We start from the raw sequence: 13,986 nt of genomic DNA, 5'->3' as shown, positions 1-13,986 counted from the left end.
ATACCTCTTCACAATAAGGAACACTTTGGTTAAAATGATGGAATGAGCACCATATTGAGTTCTCCTCTCCCAGATTCTCATGGAGTGACACATAGACCATACAGAAAAGGAAACAGCCAAACGTGCTGCAAATCAGGAATGGGTAACAGATAAATGCAACCCATTTGCATCTGGGGAATTTCTGCCAGCTGTAATGGGAATGGGCAAGAGTATTGAGAGCTATTAAAATGGACACAATCTATCCTCTTTAGGATGAGTACGTAAGTCAGCAGCACTAGGACACTGCAAGTGTGTATCTGCATTGGAGAGGCTCTGAGACTCCTCCTTGGTATCAAGGTAACACCAAGCTCCACAGCAGTTTTCAGCTTTGCTCCTAGATCAAGCAGAAAGCCTAGTCCTGAGGAGGAGAATCTAAAGCTATCATCCATAACATACAGTTAGAAATGTGAGTGTAAAGTTGGGGAGAGAGGTTTGAGCTAAAAATAAAAAAATCTCAGCATACAGATGGCATTTATAGCCTTGCAACCAGAAGAGATCACTAGGGATGAATACAGATAAAAGGGAAATGTTGTACAAGGATTGAGGTGTGGGTTGTTCCAACATTAAGAAACAGAAAAAGAAGGAAAAAAGAAGTCTGGAGGCAAATAAGACAAAGAAGGAGTGAACCGATGACTCCTAAACTATTTCAATGATTCCAGAGAGGTCTCTTGATGAACATGGCAGTCAGAGCCTTTTCTTTTTCCCTCAAGTTTTCCCCAATATGACAGTAAATGTGTATGAATAAGAATCAATCTATGTACATGCTGAAACCAATCCAACTGCCATCACTTTGACAAATATCCAAAAAGCGGAAAATATCTTAGTGTTCTTATCCATGGATAAGACAAGGCGCAGGAAAAAGTAAATTGCAGCTTTTGCAATATACACAAGCCAAGCATCAGGGGAGGAGATGTGATTTCACGTATATAAAGTCTCCATGCTCTGAGTCAGCAAACATAGAGACAGGGGTGGGCTGTGGGTTGTCAATCAGGATGGTTGACAGGAAGATTTTGTATAGAGCAGGTGGACAAAGAGGCCTCATGTCTGTCCCTGTGAACTGCTATCTGAATAGATCAATTTGCCTGAGAAAGGTCCTTGGTGTGAGTTTGAAGAGTCCTAGGTGGGAGGCAATACAGAAAATGGAGAGAATATCATACTCTTTCGGGTAATGGAAGCAGTGAAAGAATAGCAAGTAGCTCTCCCTGGGAGTGAAATATGTCAAAATATTGTATCTCAGAGTACAGTCTTCCATCACTTTGGAACTGTGGGGATTCTGACTCAGGCTGCCTATACTTCCCTATGAGCCACATAATCAGAGCCCAGAGGTAGCTATCCCACGGAAAAGAGGTCACGCTGGGTGAATATACCAACAAAACAGCAAAGGGACCCCACTTCTGCTACCGATACTAACCAGAGCAAATCTTCATTTGTAACTATGTGTGGTGAATAAAAAAAATCATCAAAATAACTTTCGGAAAAAAGGGCATGAAAGAAGAGAGGCAGAAGAAAGAGGAAAAATAAATGTCAGGAAGAGAAGCGAATGTAAAAGTTTTGCGATTTTAAAAAATATTTCCTCCGTAAAAAAGAGGAAATAAGAATTAATGTATATTAAATTTATCTTATCAAATTAAAATAATGGAATACCATTATTTGGCAATGCATAAATACATGATCACATAATTGCAGATACTTTGTTTTTTGATGTTTAGAATCAATCTAGTCAAAGCACCTAAATCTTAATTTGTTGCAGAACAAAATGCATATATTACAGATTTATAGAAATGAACATATAGTTGACAGTGTAGAAATAGGTGTATAGTTGACTGATTGTGAGAGTAGAGAGCAGGGAAAAGTGATGGAGGGAAGTTTGGAAGCTCTAATTTTATCTAGCATAATCCGGAATCAGTAGGTAACCTTTATTTAGAAATATTTGTGAAAGTTGTGATAAACAATATAACATTAGAAGTTAACATATTCCAGGAAAAGGAAGGGAGTTTCAGTAAGAGTGCTGCATAATTTTTAAAAATTGATCAATTCAGACAGAGAAATGCAAAATGCAAACCTATTGGTTAGAATTGCACTGGTAATCACCAGAAGAACTAACACCATAAATGGGTGAAGTGGTTAGCACTTAGGCTGGGACTAGAGATGAAAAGGAAGAAGGGAACTTTTATTATTTTTTAAATTTGTACTCTCTTGTGAGTTTTTTAATACAACATTTTAATGTATTACTTTCATAAATAACAATTATTTAAAAATAAACTAACCAAGATTATAGAGAAAAACTCCTGAGTTTTTCCTAATACAATGTAATACAAATGCTAATGCCAATACAAAACTCTAACAGAGAAGAAAATGATAAACTTTTAATTTTATGAACTTATTAATATTGATGCAAATATATGTAAATTAATTTGGTAGTTAAGTAGAAGATTGATGTGATTCGCCCAAAAAGTTTATTCCTAGAAGACAAGGATATCTCTACATTAGGAAATAAATTCATACAATTGCACATATTAACAAATCAATTAGGGAAAAAAAGCCACAATCATCTGAATGGACAGAAAAGTCAACGTTCTTTTCTGATTAATAAAACCTACAATAAAAGACAACTAGAAGTCTATATTTTTAACATGATAAAAGTAGTTGAAACATGTATCACAAAATTTAACTCCTTAATATATAAAGTGCTCTTACAAAGCAACAAGAAAAAGATATACCCAGTAGAAAAATAATAGTAGGAGGCAAATCACCAATGAAGTATCCTCAAAACATTAAACAATGTTCAATTTTATTAGTATTTAAAGAAGTGGAAATATAAGCTATGAAATAACTTTAAGCTATTAGCTATTATATTGGCAATGATTAAAATGCTATACTCAGTATTGGTGAGGTTGAAATAAATGGGCTCTCTTATCTGACTAGGAGAGGTACATGTTAATAAAATAATTCAGGAAGGTAATTTTTTAATATATTTAAAAAGTATTAAAAGTGCATTTATCCTTTAGAAATTTCACTTCTAGGAGTTATAGCTAAAGAAATCACTTAAGATAAATGCTTACAAAATTTAGCAACAGGATGATCAAAACATTACATTTTATAATGGAAAAATAGAAATAAACCAAATGTCTAACAGTAGAATAATAGTTATGTCAATTATGATAAATCTGTATAATACTATTCAACCATCAAAATTAATGTTGCACATGAATACTTGTTCATGTGGAAGATGTTTAAGATATATTAAGTGATAAAGGCAAGGCTTGAAGTAATGTAGCAGTATGATCTTATTTTTGTTTAAATTATCTCTCTCTCTATGTATCATCTATCTATCTATTTACCTACCAACCTTTTTATCTACCTATCTATCTGAAAAAGGCTGGAAGAATATTATGATGTTAATGTTAATTACCACTGGTTGGTGTTTTTTCATTTTTATTATTGTCTATTATGATTATACATATTATTGTATATTATTGCATATTATTGTTCTTTTCAAACATAATATATTGCTTTTACAAGAAAATAGGTAAATGTTATTTTAAGGTAAAGTAAGTAGATGTGATCTCTTGTGTAAAGTATGAAAAAGGCTTAATAGGCTTTTTACAAGATAAATCCCACAATTCAATTAGAAAACGAACACAGTAGAAAAATGGGCTGTAGACAATTGCCAAAATAAAAACTGTTAATGACCTAGGAACAAGAAAAATTCAACCTGACTATTAATTTAAAAAACAAAATTAAAAAGAGATTCTCTTTTTCTATAACCAAAGAGACAAAGGATTTCTAAAAAACAGAAAATTAATTATCTATGAAAGCAAATGTTTAGGGCTATGAGATCTCTTGTACAATGTAGAAGTGGGAGTAATATTTCTGCAGAATATGAAACCACATAACAGAAGTGTTAATATTGTACATGCCATTTGGTCCAGACATTTCCTTTCTCTGAATTTTCATAAAAAGAAATGTGGACCTGCCCAAATAAGGATGTTAATTACAGCATTTTTTATAATGATGAAAATTGGAAAAAACCTAAATGCTCAAAAATACAAGATTCACTAAATTACAGTATATGAATAAAATAGAATATTATTCCAAAATTAAATTGGGTTTTTAGAAGAATATTTAATGACGTGGAACAGGTTCGTAATATACTGTAAAATGAAAAGAAAGTGTTCTTTTTCTATTCCACCACAATAGCAGAGAATACGTTTTTGGGTGTCATGTGAAAAATACTCTGGCATCTTATCATGTTTGGTATTTGACCACTAAAAATGACTGCTGGTGCCTTACTGATGTCTGTCCTGGCACTTGGTAAGAGTGACACTGTGAGTGTCTCTCTTTTGTCTACCTTTTTGAATGTATATGATGGTTCTACCATGAAAAAAAATCTTATTTAAAAACGTAAACAATATTGGTGAATAATGCATCTATATTCCTGTGATTCAGAACATTAGATCGAGCACTTAGGGAATAAGTCAGTGATCTTAACTTGAAAATGTAATTAGAACTCATGAAAAAATAAACATGTCACCTATCAGATGTTTTGATTAACTTAAATTGATAATGCTGCAGTATACTTTTTTTGCTATTCATTAAAAAGACTTAGGAAGTTAATAGAATAAAAGATATAGAGTGTGCTTGAAATGACATGCAAATTACAAATCACTTCCACAGAGTTACTGAGGTCCAGTTATTGCTTCTATACTGTACAGAGGCTCCACAGTATAGTGGTTGAGGATTTGGCCTTTTTTGGTCAAAAAGTAGGCTCTGTTGCTGTGTGCGCTTGGGCCACTTGCACAATCTCTCTATGACTGTTGGAGGCTGAGCTTGCAGTGAGCCGAGATCATGCCACTGCACCCCAGCCTGGGCGACAGAGCGAGACTCCGTCTCAAAAACAAAACAAAACAAAGCAAACCTAAAATGTATATAATGATAGTACCAACATTACAGGGATGTTGTGAGGTTTAAGCTCATATATTTAAAGGCCTCAGAATACACATGGTAAGATTTCAATAAATGCTAGCTGATATTATAATTTTTATGATTATTGTTACTCTATTTCCTGTCAGCCTGACTTCTATGTCTGTCTTTTACAACAAAACTTTATCAGTGGAGAAAGCCCGAAGCTGTCTTTGAATTTTGCAGAGCATACATGAAGCATCTAAAATAAGCCATGGATATCTATGCTAAAGTTCTAGACTTACTGGTGGCCCTCTCCAACTTTTCTGCTTTGTTGGCATCTTGACTTTCTGATTTGGACACACGCTGCAACTTTATTCTTCATTCAGTCCTTTGGATGACGGTATCGGTTTCGGACTTAGAATCATGATTTTTATTTAAAGCACTTCTCTAGGTCTCAGTCCTAAGTGCTGACCTCGCTGTTTATGAACCAGAACTGTGACTAAGGACCACCTTACTGTTGTTGTATCCTATAGAATCTGTTCAGACCTGAAATGAGAGGAAGGCCAGATAACAGACAGGTGGGCAATGGTAGAGGTTGAGTCATTGGCTCTTGGATTGAAGGGAAGAGGATGTCAGCAGGAGGATTTTAGGAAGTGAAACTAATAGAAAATTGAGGATGAAAGAGAGGGCAAAGTCTAGGAAAATTTCTACATTTTTGTCTTGGTTGCCTGGAGACACTATGAATACGAAATGGCAGGTTTCCCACCAAAGATGTCAAGTTATTACATGAGGCAGATTTGGGGATTTCAGGCAGAGTTTCCCAGCAGACAGTGAAAATCTACTTTCAAGAATTCACACCATTCCTCCAATGCCCTACCAATTAGTCTGAATTAAGATAAGCTGGTATAGAGTAGACTGTTATTTTCTCTTCCCTGTTTGTTTTCAGGAGAATTTGGGTTCATGCTATATCGGAAATAAACTCAGATCATGTATGGACTTAGATAAAGATGTATTGTGTGAGGGTCCACTGAGAAAAAATCTGAACCCCCAGGAATCTGAGTTCCAGAGCTGCTGCTTTTTTTTTTTAAACCATGAAATACAACAAAATCAGTTAATATGTCATGCAGAAAGTTGTTAAGCAGAATGATATTAATTCTACAGCCAACTGAGTTTGTTTCTAAAAGGAATAGAATGTCAGAATGCACAGAAATATCAGTTTTGAAATAACTCAGCCACAAGTGTATCTTGTGAAATCCCGTATTACAAATTATGGTTTAAGAGATTTAAATAGACTCTAGTAATAATATTAATAGGTGAGAATGTTGAAATGTGTGGCTTCAAAGGCAAATGCAGAAAAAATCGTAATACTTTGCAAAAGGCATATACATATCAATCTACAATGTTATTTAAAATGTTATTATTTCTGCCAGTATTTATTATATGAATGAAATAAAAGGAAAAAAATAGCTAAATAACTAAAAATGGACAGAAGTCCTGGAAAGAAAAAGAAATAAAGATTAAAGCAATGGAAAAGATACCAATACAATTTTCAAAGGAAAAAGTAAATCAATAAGATACAAAAACATGTTTCAAGAAAACTGGAGGAATAAAATAAGCAGATTTAATTCATGACAAGCGCACAGGAAGGAAAAAAGGAGATGCACAGGACAGGAAAGGGAACTCAGAGTTATAGCCTTGCTGATTTGCTGTTTCATTCCTTAGAAACCCTCTATCAATAAAATATAACCACAACTCTGCAGAATACAAACAAATATAAAATTATGCATTAAATGCAAGAAAGATTTAACAAAACACTAAGACTCGTCTTTGGGTGGAGAGAGAATGAGTGGCTTTTCCTTCTTTTTAGTTTTCTATACTTCACCTAAGTGTCTTACATGAAGATTAAGCTACTTTCACAATGGACAGGAATTAACTCAATTAAAAAATGAAGCTCTGAATCCCATTTCATATTAAAATTTAATACAGCAGAGCTTTACTCTGTGACCAGCTACTTTGGAAACCAAACAGGATGACATTCTTCCCTGTGCAGTGTGTATTACAAACCTTCATGAAGAAGAATAGTTGTCTCCATTATCTGACGCATTTCCTAGCCTGTGTTTCCAATCACTGGCTTTCAACAGGTCCGTCTACCACATGGGTTTTGCACTGTCTTTGCTCTCCCTGGGAAGCAAACAACACGCTACTCATATCTACTCTTACTCTTTCCTATGTGGGTCTTGTTGGGCCTCTGGTGTAGGATTCCCCTGGCTCACAGAGTCTGAGAGGAAACTGCAGCATTTTATTTGAAGGTCTTCAACCTTAGACACTCACAGTTCCCTCTGCCCTCTCACACATGCGTTCCAGAATTCGGTGAATACTGGTGAAACTGGGTCTGTCTGCAGGCAGCTTGCTCCAACATAGACGCATGAGATTGTACAGCTCCACGGGGCAGTTCTCAGGGCAGGAGAGGATGTTGCCATCTCGCACGTAGTAAATTACCTCCTCATGGGCCATCCCAAAGTAGGGCTGCAGGCCATAGGAGAAGATCTCCCAGAGGACCACGCCATAGGCCCACACATCAGACTCTGTAGTGTAGCGGTTATAAAAAATGGACTCTGGTGGCATCCAACGGATAGGGATAGCGTCGTTCTCATTAGCTTTGTAGTAGTCTGCTGAGTAGATGTTCCTGGAGAGGCCGAAGTCGGCAATTTTCACCACCATGTTCTCGCCCACCAGGCAGTTCCTGGTGGCTAAATCTCGGTGAACAAACTTACGTTCTGAGAGGTAAGCCATGCCAGCTGCCACCTGCCTGGCAATGCAAAGCTGCTCAGCACAGGAGAGGGGTGGCGGTCCAGGGCTGGAGACCTGAGCCCTCATAGACAAGTCACTGTGACTGAGGCTGCACACGGTGTGAGGGGACATGCTGCGGAGGAACTCATTGAGGTCGCCATAGGCCATGTATTCAAAGAGCAGGCACATTGGCTTCCCGACAGCACACACACCTGGAACCAAAAGACCATCGTCTGTTAGTCTCAGTTTCTACAATGAAACAACGGAAAGAGCACTCCAAAAGCAAACGACCAGGTCAGAACATATGAAGCCCTGTTTTTTGCTGTTGTTGTCATATGTTTGTTTTTTAATATTTGTATCCTTTTAATCACAACACAAAAGGAGTCTCAGCTAGGACATGCACTCTGGGTAGTGGGGTTTCTGTCCCTTGGCTAAAGTTTTTGAGGACTTCCAGCAGAGCACTGTTGTCCTGGGCACTTGTCATAAGTACATCATACATGGTGCATCAAGTACATGGTGCATATAAGTACATGGTGTATCAGTTTTTTGGAGTGGCTCTTCTCTCTGAAATCTGGAGGCCCTGGTTTTTTGTTGACAGCACCATAGTTGAACCCTGACCCTGTTTCTCTGCCTAAACATCTCCTCTTCGCCTTTAAGATTCAGTTTATTTATCACTCTCCCTAGGGTGCCTTAGCTCCTGACCCTTCCAGTAACTGTTAGATTTTCCTACTATCATCCCTTCACAGACAACCTACCATCCTATTTTATAATCATTTGACTATTTGAGGTTTCTCCCCAACGTTTTAGCACTTTCAAAGGAGAGATTGAACCTTATTCTTCTTTAAAAATTCCCCACGCCTACCATGTGTCTGGCAAAGCAGATGCCTCATAATGTTTGGTGAATTAATTTATGAATGGATGCTTGCTCTGAGTATGTAATGTAATTGCTGTCTGTTTCTGTTTACTTCTATGAAGGATGTTAATAAGAAAGATGTGTCAAGTTTGGAAACAATAACAAATACAATTCAAGTGTCTTAGATGAAGTATTTAAGTTGCTGCAGTAAAACATTTTGAAATTTAGGTTTTACAATGTTAATGCTACCAAAAAAGTTAATATAAATAAAGTCTTAGATTTAAAGCCAGAAGATCATTTTCAAATCTTAAAGTCTTGACATATTTGAGAGGGAAACTGGAGAACTTGGAATATTAGATAAGATGGGCATAATTTCACATCATCTTAAAAATAGATTACTAGATCTATTGGGTTTTTTCAGGCAAAAGTTAAAAGTATCTGTTTGAAAAAGAGGAGAAATGAGGAATACTGCTATCTTGGCTTATTTATTTTGGCATTAATTTTTAATTCCAAGGACCTCAATTAGCACGTTTCTATAAACTAAAGGGAAAAATAAAGAAATACCAACTGGATAATACTTAGAAGTTTCTTCTGTGGGATCCTTTTTGGATAATCTTTAGTTAACAGGGACTTACCTATCTCATCAACTGGCTTTACCATTGTTATGCTGGTTGAGTTGATTTAAAAATAATTTCTTCTACTGGAAAAAAATGGCAAACTATTTCTCTGAGAAATAAAAAAATCTTTGAACTAAGTTTATATAATGAAATTTTCCACTCTGATAAAGAAAATATTATATAAAAGATTTCTACTTTGTGATTATTATGAACAATTATATATACATGTGTACAGATATAATTTACAATTATATATGTATACACATTTATTTAAGACCTTGAAATGTTTTCTATATTGTAATTACTCGAAGCCAACTCTTAGCTGGGTCTTCAAAATGGAATAATTATTGAGGGGTAGACTGTGTTTTATTCATCCTTGTAACCTCGGGTCTAATACTACACATGGCTCACTATGGGTTTTCAATATATGTTGATGGGTGGATGCATGGATGGACTTAAGGATGAATGGGTAGATGGATGGGCATAAGAAAACCTCATGCCTAGCCCAAGCCATGTCTTTATACTTTAGCATGACATCTTCGATGAATAATCTCACCTGATTGTTCTACTGTTTGCTCCACTGCCAGAATATTCCGTAAGAGTCTACAATATTTAATGCCTACTCCCATTCTAAAATTCTGCATATTTCTTTAATTATACCATTTTTCCCAATTTATGACAACGAAACCATTATCCACTAGGATTTCAATAAAAGGGAATCAATTTTTAAGATACAAACATGTTCAGTAACTGGCTGATGTTTCAAATATATAAAACAAAGTAGATTTCTTTTATTGATACAAGTGAATTTTATGGATTTTCCCCATTCCCCTTTCTTCCACTGTTGTCATCTTATTTCACTTGGGATTAACTTCCAAGAAACTATGAGAGTAGTGGAATCACTTGCATGAATGATTACTGCTTATGTATACTTGACAAAAAATAGAACCTGTGTTCATTGGATATTCAAATGGAATTTAGATATAGCATTTAACAAATGGCAACATAAGTTTCAGTTCTTGTTGGACAATAAAAATGAGAGAAAACTCCAAGTAGTGATGTCTAAGCATGCTACTGTGGTTAAATTGGAAAATTGTACATAGTTTCTGTTTGAATCAATTTCAGGAATTCAGAATGTTATAAACTGTATATGAATACAGAGTCAACATTTTAAGAAAACTTGAAATAGGAATAGCTTGATAATCTTGAAAATATGCATGTATATATGTTTGTTTAATGAATAAATGTATACTATTTGAGAAAGTAAATAAGGAGGGCAGGGGGCAGAAGCCAGATTCAGATTTTTGTGTGATGAAGAATGAATACATGAATGTTTAGGAGTTGAAGAAATGGAAGAAGTATTTTCAAGATGAATTGTCATGTACTGAATATCATTTATTCATTTATTGAACAAATATTTATAGAGTACCTACAATGTGCCAGAAACTATTCAAGATACTACTATAGAAATTCTTGATTTTAATATTTATCTAGATTCCTTCCGATATCCTGATCACTAAATTACTTTACTTCCTTTCCTTAGACCTCTGCCCAACTTCAGCTAATTACTCACATTGTCATACCCCTGACTTTGTCATTCCATACATTTGTATACCTCCCATAATCTCATTTTCAGTTACTCTATTTGCTGTTCATCACTTCCTCCCTTTTTCACCCTAGTTCACTGCCTCGACTGCCCTAACTCTAAAAATCCTTTGACCCCACTGAAACTTTTAATCTATTGATCCTACCCCCTTTTAATGATCCCTACTTTCTTCAGGTTTTGTCTTCCTTCCTTAAACAGCTTAAGTTCCTTGATCAATCATAATAATCACTCCTTTGCATACACCTCTCTTATTTGCCTCAATTTAACTTCAACTTACTTGTGTGGCAAAATACTAATTCTGGTAAAATTTAACTCCTCATTAACGAGTCTATGCCCATCTGGTGGCATTTGGATGAATACACAACCATGCTGACCAGTCTCATGTTAAATGAGTAATCTCTAATTTCAAGTAAGCTTTTAATGTTCTTGCCAATCATACTATATTTCTCTAGTCCATTTTATATTTTATGTAAAAATGGATTTTCTTAGATGACGATTTATTTCTTCTCTTCCCTCAAATCTTCAACTCTTCTCCCATTCCTCACTCTCAGATGAGATCTTGATTCCTACCTCACAGAGAAAACTAAATCAATCAGAATAGACTGTCTACAATCTCCAGCCAATTCTCTCTTATTACCATGGTTGATCTGAGCATTCTCTTAACAAAGGCCAATCCATCCAACAGTGCCAAGATTCCATTCCCTCTCACTGTTCAAAGATGTTACTTCCACTATTTGCCAACACTGTCATCAATTTTTCTCTTTACTGGATCATTCTCATTAATTTACAAATGTGCTATTACTTCCACATGAAAGGAAGCATGCCTCTTTCTGCCCCCTTCAGCTCTATCCATGTTCCTTGGTTCACCTTTATAGCAAAACAAGTCATATATACTTTTTCTCCAAATTTTCTCTTCCTCTTCTTTTGAGCTCACTTACATTTTTTCTTGCCCCCAACATTCCTAAGAAACCTCTCTTCTCGGGGTTACCAGTGAACCTCCATGTTTACAAATTCAAGGTCACTTTCTAGTCCTTCTCTCACTAGACTTAATGCATATGACACGCTCACTTTCACCTATTTAAAATACTTCATTTGACATCTAGGACACCACACTCTCTTGATTTCTATTTCATTGGTTGCTCGTTTTTAGTTTGTTTTTCTTGTTCATCTCTTCTTTCTCACACTAAATACTGGAATGCTTCAGGCCTTGGTCCTTGGACCTCTTCTCTGTTATGGCTTGCTTTTTCCATACTTAGGTGTCTTGCCCAACCTCATGGCTTTAAATACTCTATATACTACAATAGCCTTGGATTCATGTCTAACTAGATCATCCTTTTTGAACTCTAGGCCTCCATACCCACATGCCTCCTTAACTTCATGTGGATCATGTGGATGTTGAATAAGCATCGCCAAAAAACACTTTTTTTTTTTTTTTTTTTTTCAGATGGAGTCTCACTCTGTCACACAGGCTGGAGTGCAATGGCACAATCTTGGCTCACTGCAACCTCCGCCTCCCAGGTTCAAGCAATTCTGCCTCAGCCTCCCAAGCAGCTGGGATTACAAGTGTGTGCCACCACGCCTGGCTAATTTTTGTATTTTTAGTAGAGATGGAGTTTCACCATGTTGGCCAGGCTAGTCTCAAATTCCTGACCTCAGGTGATCTGCTCGCCTCGGCCTCACAAAGTGTTGAAATTACAGGCGTGAGCCATGGTGCCTGGACGAAAACCACATCTTTAAATGAATTCCCACTCTCTCTACTAAAGGAATCTGTTCCTCCTGAGTATTCCTCAACTCAGCCAATGGCACCTCCATTCACTCATCTGCATAGCCAAATACTTCCATACTATCTTTGACTTTTCTCTTTTTTTGCACATCTCATATTTGGTCTGTCAGCAAATTATTTGGCTCTACTTTCAAATTACAGATGAAAGAGAATCACTTCTCACGATCTTCACTACCACCACCTGGTCCATGCCACCATCTCCTCTTGCTGTTTGCAATACCTGTTTACTGTCTTCCTGATTTTATTGCTTCCCTTCATGCAATGCTCAAGAAAGCGGCCAGAGAAGATCTGAAAAAATGTGAGTTGTGTCATGTCATGTCTTGGCTGAAACTCTCCATTTGTTTCCCAACTTAGATTAAAAGCCACTGTTTTTAATAAGGCCTTACAGGACCTGCCCACCTCCCCCACTACCTCTCTGATCTCATCTTTGATAACTCTCCCCATCTTTCACTCTGCTCCAGCCACATTCATCTCCTTGCTATTCCTCAAGCATGCCACATCTGCTTTCGCCACAGTACCTTTGCAAATGCTTCTCATTCTTTTTGGAATGTTCTTTTTCAAGATATCCACACTGTTATTCCCTTGCCTCTGCCAGGTCTTTATATAAATGTAATATTTTCACTGAAGTCTTCAAACATTGTAGCTCACATTCCAACTTCTCTGCTTTAACATTTTAAAAAGTCTGTAGAACTTAATATCCAGCATCCCATATTTTTGTGTGGTTTTTTTTTATTATCTGTCTCCTGATATAGAGTGAATGTATGCTCTATGAGAGCACAGATTTTTTTTTCTTCCTTTTTTATAGATGGACTCTCACTCTGTCACCCAGGCTGTGGTGCAGTGGTGCGATCTTGGCTTACTGCAACCTCTGCCTCCCCAGTGTAAGCAATTCTTGTGCCTCAGCCTCCCGAGTAGCTGGGATTACAGGCCCACACCACCACACCCAGCTAATTTTTCTATTTTTAGTAACAATGGGGTTTCACCATATTCGTCAGGCTGGTGTCAAACTCCTGACCTCAAGTGATCTGCCTGCCTCGGCCTCCTAAAGTGCTGAGATTACAGGCATGAGCCACTGCTCCCAGCCGAGAGCACAGATTTTTCAAAGTTTTATTAATTGCTGTATAATTAATACAAACTAAATATTTGTAAAAATTTTTGTTGAATTTATGAATCTGGGAATAAACTGGAACTCAACGATGAACAGAAAAGATACAAATCACTGCTCATGACATTCTAGTTAGGGAAGAAAGAGGAGAAACAAAATAAGTAAAATATATAGACTCCGATATTGATAAATTTTGTGATGGAGAAGCAGTATTAATTTTTTACAATGGGGACATTTTAAACATTTTTATAAATAATAAGGAGGCAGCAAAGACAGAGACAAATTGAA

At 36.3% G+C, this 13,986-nt stretch overlaps 1 protein-coding gene across 4 annotated transcripts in view; it reads right to left on the bottom strand.

The window, feature by feature from the left end:
- Nucleotides 1-1,704: 1,704 nt before the first annotated feature.
- Nucleotides 1,705-13,986, bottom strand: part of MUSK (muscle associated receptor tyrosine kinase) — a 131,573-nt gene continuing 119,291 nt past the window's right edge. For all 4 annotated transcript variants that reach the window (XM_032162682.1, XM_032162681.1, XM_032162683.1 and 1 more), the window contains one exon: nt 1,705-7,946. In XM_032162682.1, the coding sequence (XP_032018573.1) occupies nt 7,264-7,946 (683 nt within the window). In that variant the 3' untranslated portion in view covers nt 1,705-7,263. The remainder of the gene's footprint in view (nt 7,947-13,986) is intronic.

Source organism: Hylobates moloch, unplaced genomic scaffold (assembly GCF_009828535.3).
Source record: "Hylobates moloch isolate HMO894 unplaced genomic scaffold, HMol_V3 SCAFFOLD_10, whole genome shotgun sequence".
Taxonomy (NCBI): Eukaryota; Metazoa; Chordata; class Mammalia; order Primates; family Hylobatidae; genus Hylobates; species Hylobates moloch.
Note: the sequence above shows the minus strand (reverse complement) of the source record. Positions and strands in the feature narration are given on the sequence as shown.